A 23,809-nucleotide genomic window follows, 5' to 3' on the forward strand; every position below is an offset into this window, starting at 1 on the left:
CCCAAGCTGAGTGCTACCAAGGTCTGCGGTACTTTTCCACATGTCGCAGAACTGCTTTTGTGGGGAAACTCAGGCCAGTTTCCCCACAAAAGAAATGGAAGGATTTGCGATCACAATTGGGGAGGTCAAGCAAAGCAGCTCTCACGTCTGCAGCACACCCTGCCTTTTAACAGAGCAACCTGAACTGGTGCTGACTGGTTTGTCCTTGCCTGTGCTCACAATTCACTCTGCAGTAAGAGCCCTGCCTCATGTCTGCTCTGAGCTGGACACAGGCGAAGATCTATCATTCCCCTCTGTGATTCCCCCAGAGAGGAACAGTCGGTGAACTCTACAACTGTCATCTTGGTGAATTTTCAGACAAAAAAACCTGTGGTGGAGAGTGGGTAGTCCTCAGGAATTTACCTACTGTCCCCAGAGGACAGCATGACTCCCTCGTTTAAAAATACCCCACTCAAGAGCTCAGATCCAAAGGTAACGGGTTTAGGACAAGAACCTGAAAATGGAAAACCTCCATGGTGGTAATTTTTTTAAACCATGTGGGTCACTTCATTATTTCACCTAGGCTCACCATTCACCCTGCCATAGCACATAGAGCCAAGGGGTGCAACTGCATCCCCCTCGACTCCTGCTCCGAAGCTGAAAACCACCTGCCTGGCAGTAGCAGCAGCATTTCTGCTCAGGCAGCTGTGAGGGCATCAGCTGAATTCATGGCTTGTGAAAATCGACCTGCTTCCTTCTAAACTCTTCATTCCGCTGGTATGAACTACCCTCCCTTCTTTCAGTGGTCTTGATGTGCCCCCATTAAGAGAGCTTTTCTTCTGCCGTGCTGCTGTCTGTTTGCTGCTCCTGGCAACACAGCTCCAATTTCACAGCCCGGGAGAACTCATTCCAAGGAAGTTTTATTTGGCTTTTTGCTTCCATGTGAAACTCAGTCATCCGGCCCTAGGCCGCTGGCATACGAATTAACCTTCTAGTTTATTTTTCCCCCAGAGAGAAACAGGTGCTGCACCCTCTGAGGTGATGCATCTGCAGCTCCTTTCCCAATCCTAGACTGCCCATGCTGGAGGTGCTGGGCACCTGTTCTCTGCTGCACCGCTCAGCACCTCCTGTGCTCTTGCTCGGGCTTTTTCCTTGGTAAACGCCCTGTCCCTACAGGCTGCAGTGGCTGAATGGGGTTGGAGGGGGGTTCTTATACAGACAGTCAGATGTCTGGGTTGTAGCCATGTTGGTCTAGAACAGAAGGCAATCGGGACTCCAAGTAGAGATGATCTTTTATTAGACCAGCTAGATTTTTGCAAAACAAAAAGATGTCTTCAATTGCAAGCTTTCGGGCACAAACACCCTTCATCAGGCATTGGAGAAAGGATTGTAAACGTTCTCCTGGGTTGAAATGAAAATTCATATTTCATAGGACTCCTCGGGGCAGTCTGCTCATAGCTGGTATGAAGCCTCTCACCTCCTGTGAGGATGTCATGATGCAAATTACCTTGAAACAGGCAGGAGCAGGATCTCCGGTTTCAGGTGGTCAGAGTTGCTTCCTGCTTGGGGAAAATATGAAGATTTTCATTTTTTCTAAATCGGCTAAAATTCAGTATCCTTCATATGTCCGGTATCCAGGTTGAAGCCATATTGGTCTAGAGGAAAAGGTAATTGGGACTCGTAGTAGAGATGAGATCTTTTGTTAGACCAACAAGAGTTTTGCAAAAAAAAGGCTTTCATTGCAAAAATTGAATTGCAAGATTTTTGCCAAAAAAAAAACCCTTTAATTGCAAAAATTGAATTGTAAGATTTTTGCAAGAAAAAAAAGGGTCTTTAATGGCAAAAATGTAACTGCAAGATTTTTGCAAAAATCCTTGTCTACTAGCAGATCTCCTCTCTGCTGCGAGTCCCCGTTGCCTTGTGCAGACAGTGCCTTTCACGGGCGAGCGTGGAGGTTTTGTGCCCTTCCCAGCACAGGCGGGCGCGGGCGGGAGCCTTGTCCCCGCGAGCCCGAGGCAGCGCTGCCCTGGCTCCTCCCGGAGGAGGGAGGGGAAGGGCGGGCGGAGCCGGGCGCGGGCGGGGCGGGGCGGAGCGGAGCGGAGCGGGGGGCGCTGTGCGCTGCCGGGCTCGGCCGCAGGAGCCGCGGCGGGAGCGGAGCGGAGCGGGACGGAGCCGAGCCGCCGCCATGAACAGCATCAAGAGCGTGCCGGCGCGGGTGCTGAGCCGCCGCGTCGGACACAGCCTGGAGGCGGAGCGCGAGCAGTTCGACCGCAACCAGGCAAGGCCCCCGCGCTCCTCGGCCTCCCGCACGTGGGCTCGGCCCCCCGGGCCACGAGGTCCCTTCCAGCCCCGCGCCCCGGCGCCTCTCGAGCGGGTGTCCTGCTCCCCTGGGAGGCGGCTGGCCCCCGGGCACCGAGGGCAGGTTGGCTGGCCGCTGGCTAGCCCGGGGTCCGTTGGCACCTGACCAGGCGCGGCGCGGTTTTCTTCTGCGCGAGGTAGAGTTAGTCTCCGGTCAGGAAAGGGTGCATTTGTACCTTGTAGACTAACCCGACTTGAGGGAGAGGAGTAGAAACAGGTGTGGGGGGCATTGGTTGTCGCCGTGTTGGGCTGAGGACACAGGCAGGCGAGGTTCTTTGGGTCCATGTGATCTCTTTTATTAGACCAACAGTGCGGGCTTGAGACGCTGTCGTCTACCAGAGTAGAGCGATCCCGGGCACTCGCGGTGGGTCTCCTGCTGCCCGAGGAGGTGGCTCGGCCCCCGTGTCCTCCTGGGCACAGCCAGCACTGAGGAGGCCGGGCACGTCTGTAGACTCGTTGACTAACCAAAGCATCTGTCTACTTTGGTTAGTCTGTAAGGTGCAAATCTACCTGGGCCTTCCCCTTGGCTGCAGATGAACTATTTGCCCACCTCTCTTGTACGCCCTTGACAGCTTAAAACTCAGGGGTAGAAACGCCTGTGGATTTGCAGTTGTGTTTCTCAGCTTACGTTCGGTGGAGAAGCAGCCTGTCGGGACTCATGTTTTTGGGTCATTTTGGAGAAGAGCTTTAACAGGCCCGATGTGTGGGCCGGTCGTGTTATGGGTGGGACAGCTGGTCGTGTCATGCCTTTAACCAAGTACAGAGAGAGCACTTGTTCACGGCAAGTCTGTTGGATTTGCTGGGGGGGAGATCCGTGCTGGTAGCCACGTTCGCTGCAGTTCTGCCGAAGATGGAGAGCTGTGAACTGCGCAGTGGTCAAGAAAGGCCGGCTGCAGCCTAAAAAGGACACCAATGGGATCAAATAGTTTTACGCAACCTAAGTTTGCTGAGAGTTTTCCCTTCTATCGCTGAACAAGAGGCTGTCATTTCTAACTTGGCTGCCTGCGTGCTGCCTTCGTAAGTCATGTCGGCTATCCGTGCGCCAGTCAAAATCCAACGTTTGTCCACATCTCAGATAATTAAGAGATCAGTCCGGTTACAATCCATAAGGTAGAATACAAGGCTTTTGAAAAATATTTCAACGCTAAGCATAAGGGCAGTTACAAAATGTGGACAAAAGCATCCATATCGTTAAGGCCTTGCTAGTGCACATACTGGTGTAGAAAAGCATAATTACTCCTCCTGGACGTGCGTAAATAGCTCTGCGGATGATGCACAAAAGCAAAGTGCCCATGTGCGTTCCTGAATCGGGGCTCGTGGTGCTGCTTGGGCTTGGGGGAGAATCCCCTTTCCCTTCATGTTGACAGAGCGGTTCCCAATAAGCAAACCTGGTTGTGCCGGTTGCGGTGCTGATTAGAGAGGACTCTGCCCCTGCCCGTCGCTCGCTTTGTGACCCTGGATTTTGCGTCTTTCCGGGATGTCTCGGTGATGGGGCAGCCATGTTTGCTTGCTTGTTTGGCTTTGGCTCGAGCGGAATAATCGCGTGTACAAATGTGACGTCGATTTAAGTTTAAGCAACAGTCACGTGAAACGGTGGCTCGAGCTGAGCCGCGTAGCTTCCCTCCAGCCCTCCGCCCTTGTTGCAAAACCAAACCGTTCCCCCGTAACTCAGGTTCCAGGAGAGGAGTGTCTTTTCCCCTGCGCACGAACGCAGCTCCTCCCCATGTTAAGTTGGGGCTCTTGGCTCACTTGTCACTGATGCCGGTGGCTATATCATTTGAAAGGATCGCCCAAGAGAACAGAGTCAGCCCCGCGGAGGATATTTTCCAGTGGTGTTATCTCCTGGGCAAAAGCTCCAGATGTGAGCAAATTACCGAATAGAAAGTTTTATGGCACCGGCCTGACAAGGGACACCTGATCCTTTGGCACACAGCTGGGCCTCTGAAGGTTAAGGGAGCAGCAGCAGTAAAGATTGCTGAACCAGTAGTCTGTCTCCCCACAAAGCAGCTCAGGTGAGTGTGCTGCGAGCTGCCCTTCCAGTGACTTTGGTCCTGCCCTGCCACGATCACCCTACTTAAAAAGGAGGCTGTCCCATCCTGCCGTACCATAAGCCGCTCGTTTCTGTAGACTAAGCACACAAACCCTGGTTTGTTCCACTCTTGAGCCTATCGAGGGTGCCCTCTGGGAGGGAAAGGTCCAGGATGTTAAATGGAGCCACTCTGGTCATTGTGAAAGTGCAAGGGAGTTAGGCGCCCTCCTTGTGCCAAGTGACTGAGAGAGGGAAGAGCAGGAGCAAAAATAGGTGGGGATGCCTGGCTTCCCAATGCTTTGCACCTGGGGGATATGGGGCAAGTCTGGGAGCATTTCTGCCTCCTTTTCATTTAAGAAAATAACTGCAGCAGTCATTTGATCTCAGGTGGCAGGCAGGATGGCCCAAAGCACTGTGAATGGGAGGGGGAGGCCACAGAGAGGCAGGGCGGGAGGTGAGGACTGAGCGCTCCTGCAGCAGCTAGTCATGGACAGGGCTGTCATTTCTACTGCTTCTCATGTGCTGCAAACAGGCCGGTCTGCCCTGCGGTGTGCAAACCTGCTTCCTTCCCCTCCCTGGGCAGCTCTGCAGAAAGATCTGTAGAGCAATCAAATCCTTCTCAGACAAGGAAGTAGCTAGTTGGTTTCTCCGCGAATAATGCACGCAGCCTCGTGGCCTTGCCTCGATGGATCCCAGTTTGCTTTTAAGCTGACCTGCTGCTTCAGACTATAGGCTGCTGTGTCTTCAGGATTCCTGCTCAAGGTAGCCTGTTCCCCACGCCCTGGAGAAGGCAAGGCATGCAACAACGTGCCATGGACGTGCAAAGCTACCAAAAGCCCTGGTGCTACTTTCCTCCTAGTCTCCCTTCTGCTCTGGATCGGGATGCTGTTGGGGCCGGAGGGTGCAGTAAGGCACGTGCAGTCACCCCAAGACACTGCCGTATGCCTGACCTAGATGTGCACACCGGGTATTGGCTCCCAGCCGTCCAGGGGGGTGTCATGCGATCACAGTAACACTGCACCCTCGGTCTGGCACTGGGGCCAAAATCTCATCCATCGCTAGGAATAGTCAGCGCTCCAGTGCTGGCTGTGTTTTGTGCCGGGCATACGCAGAGGTCCGTCCCCCGCCCCAAAGAGCCAGCAGTCTAAAAGATCGTGGGCACCATGCCCCGCGTTGCTTCCTAGCCTGCTTACTGCTTGCTAAATCTTTCTCCCCTGCAACAGACCAACTTTAATGTTAGGACTGTCTGCCACAACGGCTGCAACCCTAGGAGCAGAAAGAGGTAGAGTAGTTAGCTGTGTTAGTCTGAAGTCAGGCAGAAAGGCAGGGGAGACTTCGCCTATAAGGTGCAATTCTGCCCTGTAAGTGTAAGACCAGAGAGAGAAAATTCCCCTGATGATTTTTTTATTACTATTTTGTGCATCTGATGTCCCGTTGGATCGGGTCACTCCCTTGGTTTCCCCTGTAGTCTTTGTGTGGGTTTCACACCCAGACGCAAGGGAGGGAGAAACAGAAAAATAGAATCATAACCCAGTAATTAGCTGACGTGACGGGTTGCTGCCCAAAGCTAAATTACTCATCCCACACTGGCTAGATTTCAGATGGATTGAAGTTTTGTTTGTGTGCCCACTGGTCTGTGTAGGACCAGATTTCCAAATAACTTTCTGGCAAATAAACCTAATTTAGTGTCTACACACAGGTATCTTGAGAAATTGTTTTCACTATAGTAATCCTCTTGCAAAGGGCATGGATAGTGATGCCCCATATGGTTAAATCAAACCTTAGTTCTGTCTGGAAGGTGCAGGGGTCCCTTTAAATGTATTGCTGCTGCAAACGATGGTGTAAGTAGGGTAGCTGCAGGAAAGTGTCTCAGTTAAATTTGTGCTCGGAAATCCCAGACGTCTCTAGCTAATACCGGTACCGCTTGTACAAAACTGACCTCCTTTCTTCGTACCACGACCTGACCAGCCCAGGCCCCTTCACCGTCCTATGGATGAATGACTGAGCTCCATGAATCAGAAGTTGGCAGCATCCTAAAACTTCAGAGCATTAATCTCAGCAGCTGCCGTAAGTAATGACTAATTATTGACTTTATGTCAGGTGGAGCTCCAGCGTGTCACGTGGAGCAGGCGGTGCCCCTCGCTGTGCCACGGGTTTGACAGTGTTCTTGCAAGCATTGGCCGGAGGCAGAGCCGGTGGTTTTTGCTGAAGAGCGTGTCCCTCAAATATTCCGACGTTGCAATCGAGAGACTGAAACCGAGTGATCGGTTCCAGGAACTTGTAGCAATTGGCCCCTCCCGGCTTTTGAGATTATTTGGGAATGGAAATTATACATTCCTCGCCTCCTGGTACGGGGCCTCTCCCGTCACTGGCTGTACGCATCCTCCGCCCAGACCGGCTGGGAGCAGGTGCCAACAGGGAGATGACGCCATCCTGATGGAAATGAAGCTTGTTTGGATGCAGGCGCCGGGGCCTGAGCACACCTTCCGTTTCATAATGAAATTTCTTCCTTGCACAAAGCCGAGCGGTGCCTGTCCCTCTCCTGACTGCCTCTGTTGCTCATCCGGAGTCACTTCCTTCGGGATAATATCTATTCCCCTGTGGTGTCTTCTCCCTTTGCAGGAACACGCACTTTAAAAGCCAACACTAGCTGTGAGATGGGATAGTGCAGCCCAGTCCAGCAGGTGCTGGGAACTCCAGCTTCCTCCTCTTGGAGTTCATACTACTTATAGAAGTATTTTTTCATGCTGTTTGCTCCTTGTACCCAAGATCATCATTTCAGGGTTTTGTGCACTTAGCTCAGCAATGTGATGTTTGGGCTGTTAGTGCTTGCAGGGCACAGGGAGGCTATTTGAATTTGAAATATTTCGGGCAGGAGTTCCTTTGACCCGAAGGTTTGTGGGGTTCCAGTCCCCATCCCCAAAAGAAAAGCAATGCATTGGGCCAGATGTACCCAGAGGGCATGTCTTCACACACCCACACTGGAGATGTCAGTAATACAGGACCATCCAAGAGCATAAAACCCAGGAATCCTGACTCCTAGTTTCCTGCTTTAAAGTGTAGCTGGGACAGAAATATATTTGTATTGCCACTGACTTTTGCACTCCTTTCACTGTCGGGGATGAGCATCTCAGCTAAATTAGAAAGTCCTATGAACTAAGCAGATTTCCAGAATACAGGGTGTGTTTCCCCGGGTGTCGCTTATCACATCCCTTAATTTGCTTGCTTTTAAGAGGTCATTGGAGGCAGGGCCGATTTGGCAAATGCAGTGCCAGTTACAGCGAAAGGTTTACAGAGCAATATTAGGCTACCAACAATAAACCGTGAGGATGGCCTTGCAGGGACTGGACGTCCACCTCCACCGTGTAAGGCTATAGCACTTCAGTGTCTCAGGCTGGCTTGTTCCAGAGCCTGTGGTGCCTGCCCTGGGCAGAACAGGTGACAGGATGTGGGTGGAAGCGTTGGGTGGTAATTAGACGCCTGGAATGAAAGAAAGGGGAGGTGAGCACCTGGCCTTTCTCATTTGCACTCCATAGTCGTGAGCTGTACTCATTGTGTTGGGTAGGTTGTTGGGTCTGAGTAATAGACTTGGCCCATTGGGGAAAGTTGCTGGACACGTGGACCCCATTTGCAGTACAACCACAGCCTTGATTAGGGAAAGAAAGGGGAGGGGTGGCTCTGACTCCAGTGAACCACTTAGTAGGGGAAGCAGGAATCCAGGAAGATATCCATGGCTCAGCTAGAGGAAATCTAGGAAGGATGAACATAGCATTAATATCCATTTGATTGATTATGCAAATATGAGGTTTCAGCCCAGTCGAACACTGACCTAGTATGGCACCTCTTACCTAAGCCTCTCAAAGCACTCGATAAAGGGTAAGGGATGAAACCTGGCTGGGAGGCTGGTGGTTATGATCCCCATTTCACAGCTGGAGGAGTTGAGCTACAACTATTTTTTGCCGAGAGATACACGGGACATGTTTCAGAGTTGGGGAGGGGGCCCTGACACCCCATCCTGGGCCTAACCTCAAGACCTGCTTTCAGGTGTCAGGTTGTTGTATCTGCAGCCCTGGGCTCCTCCCAGCCCTTCTAAGAATCAGCTTCTAATTTTGCTGTCTGCTCTGCTGTGGTTTTGCACTGCAAGAGTAGTGGTAGGCACAGAAAAGAGAGGGTGTCTAAGTCAGTGGTTTAGGAAGCCAAAGGCAGTCCCACCATCATCTAAGTGCAGTTGTTGATGTAATCTGCTATTTGGGCCACAAACACACTGCGCGATGTTGTCTACACAGCTCATCCTGTCAGCCTGGGTCTGCTTGCTTGGAGGGAAAGGTGTGATGAGCAGAATCCCGGCACAGCCGGATGTTACTGGTAGAAACAAGCAGCGGTGGAGGAGCAAACCACGTTCCCGGGTTAATGGGTCTGCACTGGGCACAGGGTTGAACACCCAAGATGGATAGGAGGCAGTATAGATGCGCACCTTATAGACTAAGATATAGAGAGAGCATGAGCTTTTGTGAACTCGAGTTTGCTTCATCAGATGCTGTGAAAGGACCCCGTGGAGCAGCGTAGAAAGTTCAGGGAGGGATATGAGCACCAAAGCTGGGGTGAGAGGGATGAGATGTCAGGGCTGCTCCCTCTGCGCAGATTTGGAAAGGCAGTACCACGTCGCGGCAAAGTGATCTCTCACATTACAAATGTGAACAAAGCAAGCCCCAGTTCTGCAGAAACCCCCGGGGGTCAGCACATCGGACCTGCCCTGCGATGCTGTTTCAAGTCAGACCCATGGCTGACACTGCAGAGATGCCAAAAATAGGGCAGCGAGGCACAGGGAAACGCGAGGTCTCTAGTGATGTCTCATCAGAGGGAGAATGCAGACTCATTCATCGAAATGCCAGCCACCGGATCTGCCTGCTCTCCCACCCGTATTTCCGCAGAAGGGAACCTGATGAATCAGAGAGATGCCCCAGCTGACTGGCGAATGCAGTAATCTGGCTGATCTGGTCCATGACGAGCACGAGGCGAAGCACAGGCTGGTAACTTGGCTGCAGCACCCTGCCAGGTCTGGCTCGAGGAGGCCTCTCCGGCTAGCCTTCCTTTGGGCTTGGCCATGCTTGGAAATTTCCCAAACACATTCTTCTGCAGAAACGCCCCAGGGGGGATTTGTGTGGCATTTCGGTGGAGGTTTGAACCCAAGTGATTCGTGTGGATCAGAAACTTGGGCACATGGCCAGGCATAGATGAACCTTCCCCAGCCGGGCTCTGAGGGCCCTGGCTGCCCCCTCTCCACCTTTCCCAGGCAGGCGGAGGAGCGGTGCTACATCCTGAGCTCAGGTTACCCCCGCGGCCACAGGGACGGCAGCCAGCCCGGAACCCAGCTAGACCGCCCTCGGATCTGGAGTCACGCAGCACCTCCGCCTGCCTTCGTTTTCGGAGGCCGGGTGACTGTTTGTCAATAGTGCATGAATGAGCCTCTGTCTCGCTGCCTCGCAGTGACGTACAGGCCTTCTCGCACGCGCCGGGCCGAGGCGACCTCCTCGAGAGACGGTGGAGCCGCTGTGGCACTCGGCCAAGGAGAAGGCAGCCGGCTCGAGGCAAGCGTGTAAGGGAAGGCGCGAGTTCCTGGGGGAGAAGGGACATTCGTGGCCCTGGGTGGGGGGCCTGACCCCAGCCCTCCAGCTGCAGATCCCAGGGTGGGCATCAGGGGTCCTCAAGCTGCTTTTGGGGTGTAGGTCCTTACGATGCAGTAGCTAGGAGGTGTAGAGAGTGAGTTTATGCATCAGCCCCAGGCAGCAGCATGTCCCTAAAGTCATAGGACAGAAGGGACCGAATAGCCCTCTCTCAGCTAGCATCGTAGCTGTAGCTGCAACCCTGAGCCTATATAGAGCTGTACTGTGACCCACAGTGATTTCTTTGTTCGGTGGCTATGTCGATGCAGTGAGAGAGATGTAGCCTTGGCAGGGTGGCTAAAGAGGGGATTTTATTCCTGGAACACGGCTGCGGGAGCCGGTCCTGGTGTCTATTAAAGATGATCTGCGTGTTTCAGCACCTGGCTCATTCCTCTGGGAGTATGCAACAGTTTCATCCCAGCATCGCCAGCTGATAGACCCCTCCAGTGCCTTCGGCGGAATGGATCTGCCCACGCAACGCATCCTCAAAATGTCTGTGTTCGGAAAGGGTCAGACCTCCGAGTCTCTCAGTAACAACTGGCTGTTAAGCAAGACGGTTTTGTTTCTGCGGAGCTGGCCCATGGAGCCTCGGCTTGGAAATTACCTCTGTCTTGTGCGCAAGGAGGGGGGAAAGGAGCCCAGCCGTGCCGCGGTCTTCTGAAAGACCGTTCGGGACACGGAGCTCCCGTCTTCCTGCCAGAGGCAAAGGATGAGAACTGGGTAGCGAGCTCCCAGCCCTCAGGGAAGCAAAATGCAATTCCTCTGCCAACAGGAAGGTGAGGGGCCTGGTCCTGCTCTCTGGGCATGCACGGTCTCGCTGTCTTTCTCCTGACAGAGGCCTGCTTCTCCTGCGGGCGAGTTTGTGCAATGAGCCCCAAGACCGGATTTCATCGGGTGTGTGATTCAGCACCGTGGGCACGGAGGTGAAGGGGAAGGCAGCGTGACTCCCAAGTGCGTGGTGTGCAGCCACACGAAAACCACTGGCGAAGACGCAGAGGATGTAGCTCTTGTATAACCCTGTCTCCAGTCCTCCAAGGGCTGCCGGGTGGGGTTTTGAGGCTGATCCCGTAATCTCTCCGGGAGATGGGATTAACTCATTGATAGGCAGGGTGGCTGGCAGCAGGCTGGCAGAAAGGCATGCTTTTGCAGGGGCAAGGGAGGGACAGGGAGCACCTGATTGTCTGCCTTCCACGTGTTGGGGTTTCGAGGGGGCAGGCACGTTCTCAGGGGATCCTGCCGTTGACAGGGCCCATATTGCACCGCGCGCACAAAAGTCTCTCGTAAAGCACTTGGTTATAATGATTTAATTAGGGAAAGAAAGGAGAGGGGTGGGTCTGACTCCAGCGAGCCCCGTCCAGGTAGATGTCCATGGCTCACGCTAGCAGAGATCTAGGAAGGATGAACGTAGCTTTAATATCCGTTAGATTGATTCCACAAATACTGATCGCCGCCTTGCAGAGGCTTTGTGGGCTTGTTGCATTGCTAGGTACCCTGCCTCTTGCCTGCTTTTTGCTTTATGGGTGAGGCATCATCGCCGCTCCGTTCCCAGCGCAGTAGGTGCATCTAATCCATGTGACCTGGTGACATATTTGATATTCCATCATCCACAAACCCTGATATTAGGGCAGTAGCTTCAGGGGCCAGTCTTGTAGTAGAAACCACCCTCCACGGCCTCGGTACACTCCAATCCTGTTGGATTTCAATGTGGTGAAAGAGGACTCGGCGCATGGAAAGATTGGGCCCTAAATCAGTAGGCCTGCGCGTGGCCTGCAAGTGTGTTTTGCTTCACACTTTTTCAGGCTGAACCTCGGGGGTTAAAAGGATTAGATCAAATCATTGGCGTGGCTCCTTTGCCACTGTTACGGCCCAAACAGCAATCTAAGCTATTTAGCTTTGCTAAATACCATGAAGGAAGGGGGATGCTGCTGATTCCCCTCCGTGCATTTAGCCTGTCAGTGCAACAAATGGATCCTTTCGGGCAAGCATGGTGAGTGCATGGACATACGTAGTGCCAAGCCCCAAAGAATCCAGATCTTGGGGAGAAGGGCGATCCAAGCAACCGTTTGTGACCCAGACATCCCCGTGCACGCAGGCATCGGTACTTGGGGTGAATGCCAGCGGCCCCCGTGAAGGGGGTGGCTGTGGTAGACCTAGCAGTCTTTGTTTTCCTAGCTCTGTCTCATCTTCAAGAGGGACAGCTGAGAGCTTTAACTTGTTTCGGGCGTCACAGTATTGCATCCTGAGAAGGTGCAGGTATTTGAGGAGGACCTTGGCTGATGGTAGGGGGCTACCTTCCTGCTCGCTTTGCATGCGTGAAACCCAACCCTAGCTGTAGCTCGCACTCGCCACTTGGGCTGCACGTCCAGGCCCGGCGGGTATAACCCGTTTCATCTCCACGGTGTGTCGTGTCAGTCGGGAAGAGCTTGCCCTTGCAGGCTCCTGGGCTCTGAGCTAACAGTTCCTCCCCAGCTCTGCATGCTTCTCAGCAGCTTGGCTCCACCTCCCAATCGCAGGACATTCGGTGGCTATGTTCCCCTCGGCCAGACCTGAGGCTTGCCAGTTCAGGCGTCTAGGAGAAGAGCTGTCATCATGCTCGACTAGCGCCCCAGGATGTGTGAGCTTATAAAGTCCAAACAACCCATCCCTAGTGCTCCTCATCCGAAAGAGGGTAAAGCTTAGATTTGCACCAAGATAGGCCAGCGTCTGAGCAGACCGTGGGGTATTAACAGAGTACATTGAAGAGCTGCCCTGCCAGTGCCTGTGCCACACCGGCTCTAAGCCTGCAGAAAGCTAACTAGTCCCAGGATCACAGCCGCTTGCAGCCCCAGCCGTGGAGCGCTCGCCTACAGAAACCCAAAATGACCTAGCCAAGGACTCAATAGTGGCAGAAAATTGACTCAGCCCCTTACAGGTCAGCTTCATCCGGACGTTTCTATCACCGATCTCATCAGGCGGACTGATGAGCTGTGTTCCCTCGGAGGCCCTGGCGAAGAGGTGCCATCGGATGCTTGCTAACAGCTGTCACAGCCCCCTCGACCGCCCATTACCACCACTGCCCCCATGGCAGTGTGCCCAGTGCCTCCCGGGAGGCCTGCCCTGGGACCGAGAGGGTGAACGGGGAGGTGCGGCCGGTCCTTCCTCATACCGACAACGCCAGGTTAAATGCGCGTTGCCCCGAGTGCCTGCTGGCGTGACGGCAGTTGGCGTCAGACCCAAAGCCGCATCTGCGTCCAGGCGAAAGGCTGACACAGAGGCTGCTTATTTTCCTTTCCTTTTTCTTTTTTTATGATTTGAAGATCAGATGGGATCTTGGCGGGGCTGCAGGGGGAGAGGGAATGCCATGCAGGCGCGCATTACAATCCTCCATGCAAAAGACTCATAAAGGCCTTTTAATAGCTCGTTAATTAACACTTTTAAGCTCTTCAAAGCAGCTTTGTTCTACTGAAAGATGCCTTTTCCCTTGCTAAAGAAAGCAAGCCCATCACAAAGCGTGCCGCGCCTGACACGGGGCATCTCTGCTGTCCGGTCTGACGCGTGTCGATGCCGAGAGCCATTGGACACGTATGAAGCCTTGTCCGTATCGGCGGGTGGATCCGTGGGAAGCAAAGGCTCTGTCCATTGTCTTGGAGATGCAGCTGCGGGAGGCCTGGCAGAGGAGACGGGACACGAGTTACCAGAAGGGCCATAAGCACGAGAGGGTGAAGATGGCATCTCCCAGCCGGCCGCTGCCTGCCCAGCCGCCTTGGTCAGGAATTATGCTGGCCTCCAGCTCAGGGGCGAGTTTCGCAGAAGGCAGGTAAAAGCCTGCGCCATCCATCCCCGCCAGAAAAAGAGCGTTTGAATGAGAAAGGAGGCCCTCGTTTGCACTCCAGCGCTCGCCGGGCGGCTGTCCCCATCCGCCCGCTTTTGGTCCCTCACCAGTCTCATCTGCACATGTGACGGCCACGTAAGCTGGCAGCGCCTCTCGTAGATAAGTCCCCTTCTTGTTCCCGGTCCGCCTTTTTTAAGACAGCAGGCTCTCGTTAGCTGTGCTGGCCCCGCGCCACGCGCTGAGAAAGTGGGGCAGTCCAGAGGGAGCTGGCCTCGCTTCGCGTCTTTGTTCGGTGCCGGCGGGCACGCCGTCTCGGGCCCCACCTTAGTCTTGCAGAGGCCTGGGCTGGGTAGTTCGAGAGCCTTTCCAGCCCGTTCGGTGAGGAGAGCACGCGAACAGGAAACAGGCCGGCAGTTATAGCTGGCTTTAGGATTGCTGACAGCTAATTTGATGCCTGCCTTTGGGATTTTTTTCCACCCCCACCCCCCTCTCTGTGTGGTTTCCTTCCTGCAAGCTGATCAGGATGAAGTCTTCCCCATGCCCTCAAGATAGGTAGCTGAGTGTGCTGGGCAGAGGATAAATGGGCTTTTGTGTGTGGGCAGGAGCAGGCACCAGCACACCGAGGTGGTGGCTCTGTCCTGTTGCAGAGGGTTGGAGAAATAGGGGCGATGCAGCAAACAGCTGGAGGTGGATCTCCCGCCACGGCCCCCACCGCCCTTGCAGTCACAGCCCCCGCCACCCTGCTCAGCAGCAAGTGGCAGCATTTCCCACCTCCCAGGACACGCCAGCCCGGGACTGGGGCAGCTCCAGGCTTCGTCTCGCATCTGGAGCTGGGAACTGGGGTCACAGGTTTGCATGGAGGAGTGCCCAGGGGTCAGTTCATCTGCCCCCCAGCTCTCATCCTGGATAGTCCAAGCTAATTTGAGTTAAATGCCATTCAAGCTGTGTGGATGACAGTCCATGCCTGTTTTGAAGGCGTCCCAGCCCAGAACGGTCAGCCCCAGGATATCCCCAACCCAGAAAGAGGGGAGGAGGAAGAGCAGCCTCCTATCAGCCCTGCCTCCTTGCAAAGGAAAGGTGGGGGGCTCTGTTCAGCCCTGGTCTGTTTTCTCTCTCCTGCTTCCTGCTCCCTCATTCCCCAGCAGTGTTGCAGGCTTGGAAAGCTCCATCAGTAGAAGAGCTGAATTTAATCTGAGGGTCCAGACTTCAAGTCCAAGTTCAGCTAGCAGCTCCTTTTCCTAGTCCAGACCCTTATCTCGACTCCCTAACGATTACAAGGACAACGAGGCCTTCGACCTCCACATGCCAGCATCTGTGCTCACCCTCACTGCAAAGGGGAAGCCAGGTGTTGACCTGTAGCTTCTCGCAAAGCCTCCCACCTCTTTCCTGTGCTCCCCTGCAGCATTTTCTGTCCTCGGAGAGACAATTTCCAGATGAAGGAAGAGCGGGATGCTGTGAGATGGCACCCTGTTCCAAGGGAAGAGGGCATCTTAACTTCATCAGTGGGTTAGTGAGGACAAGCGTACATGCCAGGTTTTCCCTTTGACGTGAGGATTTGCAGGAGTGTGGGTGCTCTGCCCTTCCTCCCCCTGGGATACATTACAGCTCCGATTTCATCCAAGATCTTCCAGGAGCCAGAACCAAGACCCTGTAGCAAAGGAAAAGGGTGACTGCCTCGGTGCGGAGGGAGAAAAGGCCACCTGGGCCGATGTCAAACTGCTTTACCAAACTGGGGAGCCGACTGGTCGTGGTAATCGTCTCGCACAACGTCCAAACCTCTCCACTACAGAGCTTGCAGGCGAGGGCAGTTTTACCTCTCGAGGAGCAGCACCTCTCATCTCACCTCCTCGTCTCCACGACCCAGGCGGGGCTACAAGGAGGCAGGGGAGGTGGGATGGGAACAGGCAGATGCATTCAAACGAATGACATGCCCACGTTGCCTTCAGAAACCCAGGTAGCTCGCTTCTTCGTGCCTGGGAAATCCGGTAAGGGAGAAAGGAGCTGAATTCCCCTGGAAGAGCGTTTCTAGATTCCCCGTGGTTCAGCTCCTCCTAAGGGACGTTAGAGGAGTTGTGAAACTCGGGGGAGCGAGGACGAAACCAGTCTCAAAGGCCTTTGAGCAGCCGAGAGCCTTGTAGCTGAGCCTGGGGGAAGTCCCACACCCCCCTTTGCAAATTCGACCCGTGGCTGGAGAGGCAGCCGTTCGATATGGCACAGAGCCCAGCCCGGATGGAGACACCGTAAAGCCCGACCCAGGGGATTTCCCACTTAGGCAAGCGCCAGCCCACCCCATAGGTGCACAGCTGAAGATGCTCGTTTCTAGAAAGGTTTTGCTCTTCTAGCAGAGCGTGTTGCTCCCCGAGCGAAAGGCACGGTCTTTTTCCCTAGGCCGCTATCTCTGCTCGAGGTCTTAACCCTGTCAGGCAATCGGAGAAGCGAGTCTTGTGCTCTCGTCAGGGAGGACTGTAATGTGGCCTCATTGCGTGCCAAGAAGGGAAAGGCTGCATGAAACGAGGCATTGATCTTCCCCCGGCGCGGCGCGCCTCCAAAGGCTGCTGACCTTGGACCTTATTGGCGGTAGCCTGGAACCCGTTACAGCTCGGAAATCGCGACGTGGTGGCCGGGTCGTTTCAAATCAGCCCCTTTGAAATGAAAATGCAAAAAGAGTGATCTCGAGTCCCTGCTCTGCTCGCGTGCTATGAAACGCCGCCGGCTCTTGTTGTATGGAAACACCCGTGTCCTGTGACATGTAACAGAGCCTCGCTGTGCTCGGGACCGTGCGCAGCTGAGCGCCGCGTCCCCGCGGCTGCTCCCAGCCGCAGTTGAGCCGTGCTCGGTGCCCTCTGCCCCCCTGCCCTCTTCAGTTTCCTTGCTGGCTCTTGCTCCGTGGTATTTGCGTGGCATCTGCCCGTTAAACATACAGCAAGGGGACATCAGTGGCTGCTGAGAGCCTGACCCGTCCGTATCAAAAGAGTTAAGCCAGCCTCCCGGCTAGTAGGCGTGATAATTGCACTCGGCAAAGACGTTCATTTGCTCCCACAGCTGGGTCAGAGCCACACGTGTCCCTCCCTCCAGTCCAGGCGCCCCCGTGTTGCGGTTCAGATCTCAATCCGGAGCTTGCTCTGCCGGGGAGCCTCTCCTCCTGTCTGTCGAAAGCAGCACGGCAGGAATGTGCTGTTCATTTGAAATGGCGTTGGTGGCGCGAACCAACCAAACAGCTGTCGCCTGGCGTGTGCACGGGAGCTGTGGTCAGCCAGGTCACGAGGGAGACGTTGCTAAATTCTTCAGGTGTACAAATCATCTAATGACTGGCCCCGTCCAGGGCAGGCATGCCCGAGGGGTAGGGCAGCAACCTTTAATAACATTGGAAGGTTATTTCATGTCAGGATGTGTTGTCGTGCTCGCTGATGCAGCGCATGCTGCCCTTGCACACCTCTCTGCATGTGCATGCATGCGCATGCCCTGCCACGGGAGCGCTGGCTGTGCAGCAAACCCCACACCTCCCAATGCACTGCTTGAAAGCGGCCCCCGCAGAAGCCATCTCAGTCCCTTCTAACGTGAGCTCCCCGTCTGGCTATCAAGAGACACCCTGCTTTATAGAGAAAAGGGGTGCGCCCTCATCTCCCGCCGAGAGATTAAAAAGAGCTCCTCATGCCGAGAGATTTCTACTCTCCATCCGACGCCAGTGACTGATTTCATAGGGCCGAGGAGGCGCTGAGCGCCTCAAGCAGAGATCGCTTTGTAACCCAGCGGCTGTCGGCCGCGTGCAACCGCGGATGCTGACCCAGGGCGCTGTGCACCCACGCCCGAGAAGCGACAAGCAAGTGTCTCCGTTCGGCGGTAGCTGTCGAAATGAAAAGCGTCGAGCGACTACGAAATGAAAGGAGAAATTTTGTCGCGGGAAGTGAACCAGGAGGCCGGTTGTGCCGTGAAACGCGCGGTGGATCTTCCCGAGCAGAGGAGTCCTCATTAATTTATACAGCTGAGCGGCAGCACCGGGTCTTGGAATCTAAATGAATTATGGTACAATAGACGTCTGTATGAAATGAGGTCAGGCACGCAGGGACTGAATGAGGACTCTAAATAGAGGGTGCCGCGGTACAATAACAACCTCGAAGACCGTATGTTTCCGGGAAGTCCTGAAAGTTTTGAGGGACATGCTTTGAAAAATAAAATGTGCAGCTTTAAAGAGCTGCGCCGGCCTTGCAAAGGAGCCCTTTTCCTGCCGGGAGGGAAGTGCACCCGAGGAGCGCGGTGTGAAGGTTGGCGTTAGCAAGTCTCTGCAAGCAACCAAACAAAAGTGAGCTGCCGGACTCTCGGCCCGGGTTTGAGGTTGTTCACGAGCTGACCGGCGGTTTTGGTGTACGTGCCCAACGAGGAGACGGGTCTGCCCTGCTCGCTCGTACAAAAAGACGCCAGCTTTCAGCTCTGGGTTTCCATTCCTCAGTCGCTAGCGCCTTCCAGAGCGACCCCGAGACCGATGTGCGTGCATATAGGGGCATGCTCTTTGGGTTTTGAACTTCTCTGGGCCTTGAATTCACTCTGATGCTAGGAAATACGTAACCCGTTGGTCAGGGTCAGCTCGTTTTGTGTCCTCAGAGGGACGCAGGTCCGACGTCTGCGCTAGGCTCGGTGGGTCCAGTTTCTGGGTCCAGAGGGCAGGCACTGGGCGGCCAGAAGCTCTCCCTCCACTTTTCACAGGCTGGTTCTCCTTAACTGTTGCATCCTGTTGTGGGTTTCCAGGTTCCTACCACAGTCCCGCAGTCTAGCAGCCGCTCTGGAAGGACAGGACGGAGCATGGCCAAGGACCAAAGCAACCAGGGGGTGCAGGCATGGCTGTGGCCGGGATGCTCTGCAGCACTGAAAGGCCGGGTTTATCCTGCCTGCGAGGATCAAGTGCATTTGAAGTGCAATTCCTGTGTGCCGTCTGAAGGTGCTTGTACACGAGGAGAGCAGCCAAATGGCTCCTGCTGGCGGCTGCGTGCAGTCCCGTCTGCTCCCTTCGACATGGTTCAACCCCGGGGAGTCGGTGCTGGGAGCGGGAGTCTGCAGGCCCTCGCATCCTCGGGTATCTTTTTGATGATGGTAGCACAAAATGAGGCACGGGAGGTGGTTTGCTGGGATCTGATTTTCGGGGGAGAAGGTGGGGATGGAAACACGGGCGTGTTTCGGTGTAGTCGGGTACAAGCTATCCCGGTAATAAAGACTGCCCTCTGCACCCCCTGCCCAGCTTCCTGGCGCTGTGTTCACCCTCTCGCCCTCGGCCTCGGGCTCTCTGGGGTGAGGCAGATGCTGGTCTCGGCTTTCCGCGTGTGAAGCCGGCTGACCCTAAAAGAAGGGCTGAAGGGAGATGGGTTTCGTGCACAGAAACGCTGTCAAAGCTGTGTTGAGAAGCGCGCGTTTCAGAAGCCCTTCGGGGTTAGAAAACAAATTCTGCGCTCGCCGTTTCTCCGTCACGCTCTAACGCTCTCACGACGAGTCTCGGAGTCGAGTCGAGCGAATGCAGTTGGCTCCTTTGCAGGAAAGCGACAGCCAGGAGCACCGACGGCTCTTGTCCACATGGCCACGTGCCAGCCAGATTTGGGACCTGGGATCTTCCCGGTTGGTGGCGTTGAATGAGGCAGGATTTGAGACTGTTTTCAGGAGCAAAGCGGCAGCTCTGTTTCTAGCAGGGGGGAACAGAAAGGAAAACGTGGGTCCTGGGGGGCGTCTTTTGATGCCAGGTGATGCTTATGGGAGTGCTGCTATCTTCGTGCTCTGATGTTGGGGCGGGAGGCCTCCATCTCTTTCCTGAGGAGTATTCGGAGACACAGCAGGCCTGTCTACACATGCACAATTACTGCGCAATACGGGCGCACATGCCCATGCATACACACCTGTACACGTGCACGCCCATACTGCGCAGTAAATATGGTGACTTATGCCGAATTGAACGTAAATTTGATACCTGCATCATGTTGGTCTCAAATTTACGCCCAATCAGTTACTGTGCAGTAATGCACATGTAGACGCCGTACTGCGCAGGAACACTGTGTAACACTAACTTGAGTCCCGAGTCAGCCCGCACGCAGCGTGAATGTGCTTTAACACCTGCACGTGTAGACGCCAGCCTATTCCCACTTCCTGTGCAGTAACTTACTGTGCAGTAAATTTAAGCCGGCGTAAATGCACGTGTAGACATGCCCAATGGCTAGAAAGGAGGTTGGAATGAAAGATGTTTTATAAGATGCCAGGGCTGTTGAATGAAAAAAAAATGTATCTGGCCACGTAATTCTCAGCAAACGGTGCAAAGGGTCCAGACGTCCTGGGTTTCTGCAGCCTCTCAGTGGCAGCAACCTTAAAGGATTGTGCTGCGCCGTCTTCTGACTCGTCGTCTCTTGTCTCTCCGCAGGCTATGAGCATCAGCAAAGCCATCAACACACAGGAAGCACCAGTGAAGGAGAAGCATGCCCGCAGTATCCTTTTCCTCAATGGCAGCAGCGAACTTTGTTCATCAGGGCCCCAAAATGTTGTCTGGATTTCACCAAGGGCTCTACAACATTATGGCTGTAGTTTCCTGCACGTCGGCCTGCAGTCGGGCACGTTTCAAGGGCTGTAAATGCCGCAGGAGTTGGGAAGGAATTTTTCCTACCAACCAGCTTTGTCATTAGGAGTGGGGAGAAAGGGAGGGCATATTTGGCAGATGCTCATCAGGCCATCAGGGTGAGTGGGGGTGGCACGCCACAGTCCCATGTCTTTGCTGCAGTTGATGAGGAAGTGAGCTATAGGGGCATGGTTGGACCCAGGGAGCGAGGACGAGCAAAAATAGCAATGCTAAAACAGCTGCGAGGCAGGGCACCTCTGGGGAACATGTAAATCGAGGAGCTGAGGGGAAAAACACTTCCTTGACACGGCTCTCGCAAGAGGCCTGGCTGTCTTGGGCAGTGCAGCTGCCTGCAGACCAGGCCGCACCACTGTTGATGGCTGCAGGTGAATTGGAGTCCAGTCTGCGGTCCTTTTTAAAAAGGAGCGAACATAGGAGACAAGGGTCACAAAGGTGGGGAGGCTGAGCGGGGCCAGGCAGCTTTTCCGCTCGGACCGGCTGGGCGATGGCATTCCCCGGGGCACGTGCCCGTGCGATTAGCCTTGACTCCTGGGCAGGGATTATCCTGGGGACCCACCATGAGAAAGGCGCGTTCACGTTCTGGTCCTACGCCATCGGCCTCCCTCTGCCCAGCAGCTCCATCCTCAGCTGGAAGTTCTGCCACGTTCTGCACAAGGTCCTGAGAGACGGGCATCCCAACGTAAGTGTCGCTGTCGCACGCTGGGCACGTGGAGCGCGTGTCATGCCCAGTGCCCTATGCCGTTCACGAGGGAGGCTTCTCCTCCTCCCCGCTTGGCAGGGACCCGTGGGAGAGGGCGAGTGCTGATGTGTGGCTGCGGGTGGGCAGGACTCTCAGCCACGGTGGATGGCCACAGGCTCGAAAGGCAGCACGGTCACGTTGATATGATGTACACGGGGCTTGCAGGCCAGCGCAAATGATCCCAGGATGTGCAGCGGGCAGATGTGTGGCCAGAAGTCAGAGGGACGGACATATCAGTGCCCTGAATGCCCTGGTCTGCCTGTCCACTCTGGTGTTGTCTGACCCTGGAAGCGGGGTGCCAGGCTTCCTGTGCTTGCTGTGATGCTGCCTTCACTGAATGAGAGCCCCCTTTTTCCTTATAATATCCTCCGCTATGTGTGGTGCACGTTTCTCCCATGACAAACATGAACAGTCCCTGCATATACAGTCCAGCGCCTCCCCCCGCCCCCAGCCTTGCACTCTGCTTCCTGTAACGAGCACAGTCCTCCAGCGAATCCAAGGCTGAATCACTGGCTTGACGGAGCTGCTGTCAGTCCTGCAGGAATGCTGAATCCGCTTTCTGGGGATTCCTGCGCCCACAGCACCCTCCGCCTGCAAAGCTGGGATTTAATAGAAGATGTCCTGGCTGCGGTGAGAGCAGGAGACATCCTCCTGGGCAACACATATCAGTTGCTGCACCGGGCGTGCTGTGTTGTGAGATGCTGAAGCGCTTTGTTAGCCGAGCGTTCAGGAACTCAACCCGTGGGTACCGACGTGAAAGGGACCCGGGAAGCAGCATAGCTAGCGTTTGTGCGTCGAGGCTGCACGGACCTGTCCGTCCTCATTGTGAAGAGCCGCCTGCGGTGACACTGTCCTAGTTGCCTCCTGCTTTCTCAGTCGTAGCTCTCAAAGACTTCACTTGGTTGTAGTCCCTGTGATGTGGGAAATGGAGTCAGCGGTGGCGAGACTGGCCGGTGCTCACAACGCAGCCCGGCTCTGAGAACTCATTTCCTGCCATTCTCGCCACTCCATCTGTATCCCCAAGGGTATTGAAAGCCTGCCATTCTCACAGGCCTTGTTAAGACCAGGCCTTTCACCCCTTTCACTGGTTAGAGTGAAACGGTAGCTTCCAGAGAGAAACAGAGACCTCTTCTAGTTTGTTCTGGGGGAGCACTAGCCTGGGGAGCCTGCAGACCCATTTCTGTCTGCCAAAACAGAGTTGCCACTTGGTGCCATTTGAAAGGTTTCCCTTGTACCCTCTCTGGCCCTATAGCCTCACAACAGGCTGGCGAGGAGGGGATCTGGGAGGAACCAAGCTGGCGAGGAGGGGATCTGCTCATTGCAGCAGACGGGGCTGCAGCAGGGTTGGTGCGGTCAAGATGATCTCAATGTACATTGACTTCCCGTAATTGCACGTGAGCACGCATGCGGCATGTCTAACCCCTGTGCCTTTATTCCCAGGTTCTTCAGGACTGTCAGAGGTATCGGAGTAACATCCGGGAGACCGGAGACCTGTGGGTGAGTCGTGGCAACGGGCTGTGCCTGCTCCTGGCAGCCCAAAGCCCTATGTTGTAGAGAGGTGCAGCTGGTCTTGGGGAACAGCTGGTTTCAGCCCCGGGCACAGTGCCTGGACGTAGAGAGGGGCAGACGCTCTGGAGAACGTAACCCTCCCTCGAGCGTGCTCAGCCTGTGATGCATTGCTTGTTGTTGAAATGGGGGTGGGATGAAGGAAGACAAAGCTGTGATTTTTTGGACAGGAAGCGAGCGTGGCTGCCATATCTGATGCTGCAAAGGATGAGAGGAGGAAGTGGGGGAGGTGAGGGAGGCCTGAACTGCACATTGGCGTCACCCTCTCTGCATTGGGAGAGCAAGGCAAAGCCCTGGGGTTTTGTCCACTGGCATCAGCATCTGGGAAGCAGCTGGCTATGTGGAGCTGAGCGGGCAGTGTATCCTCGCCCATAGGAGAGAGAAGGCAGGGCAGCGCTTGCATTTAGATGCATGCAAGGCCTTGCCCTTCCGCGCTCATGGTGAAATTCCCCTTCCTGGTTGCTCAGAGGCTTAGCTGTCAAGGTGTGAAAATCGGTGCAATGCAGCAGAGCTTGGCTCGTCTTGGGGATTTTTTGGTAGTTGGCTCAGCCCTGCTGGAGGGGGCAGGAGGATGGATGGTTCAAGTTGCTGGGACCTATTGAAACATGGGTGCTGTATTCCTTGACAGGGCCATCTGCACGACAGATACGGGCAGCTCGTGAACATTTACACCAGACTCCTCCTCACCAAGATCTCCTTCCACCTGAAGGTAACGCCAGCAAGGCTGGGCTGGTTTGGGGGCATACTGAGGGAGCTTTGCTGCAAGGCTGCTGGGCTGTTTTCTGGCCTGACGTATTCATGCTTTTTTGCGGGTGCGAGGACCTCCTCGTGAAAGACACACTCGCCAAGTGGGGCAGGGGAAGGGTGGGACAGCCTGTTGCTGGCACTGATGAGGACTGTCTTTTCTCGAAGCACCCGGAGTTTCCACCAAACCTAGAAGTGACGGACGAGGTGCTGGAGAAGGCTGCAGGGACAGACGTGAACAACATGTGAGTGTGGTCACACATTGTGCACGGCACAAGGGCTGCATCACTCTCGAGTCACCACAGTCAGATCCCAA

At 54.8% G+C, this 23,809-nt stretch overlaps 1 protein-coding gene across 1 annotated transcript in view; it reads left to right on the forward strand.

Annotated features, from left to right (window-relative positions):
* The first annotated feature begins 2,082 nt into the window (after positions 1-2,082).
* The window catches only part of HIP1R (huntingtin interacting protein 1 related), a 43,696-nt gene continuing 21,969 nt past the window's right edge, over positions 2,083-23,809 (forward strand). Inside the window, exons 1-6 of the mRNA XM_014598514.3 lie at positions 2,083-2,257; positions 20,232-20,295; positions 20,981-21,123; positions 22,624-22,680; positions 23,378-23,458; positions 23,662-23,738. Of these exons, the coding sequence (XP_014454000.1) occupies positions 2,165-2,257; positions 20,232-20,295; positions 20,981-21,123; positions 22,624-22,680; positions 23,378-23,458; positions 23,662-23,738 (515 nt within the window). The 5' untranslated portion in view covers positions 2,083-2,164. The remainder of the gene's footprint in view (positions 2,258-20,231; positions 20,296-20,980; positions 21,124-22,623; positions 22,681-23,377; positions 23,459-23,661; positions 23,739-23,809) is intronic.

Source organism: Alligator mississippiensis, chromosome 10, assembly GCF_030867095.1.
Source record: "Alligator mississippiensis isolate rAllMis1 chromosome 10, rAllMis1, whole genome shotgun sequence".
Taxonomy (NCBI): domain Eukaryota; kingdom Metazoa; phylum Chordata; order Crocodylia; family Alligatoridae; genus Alligator; species Alligator mississippiensis.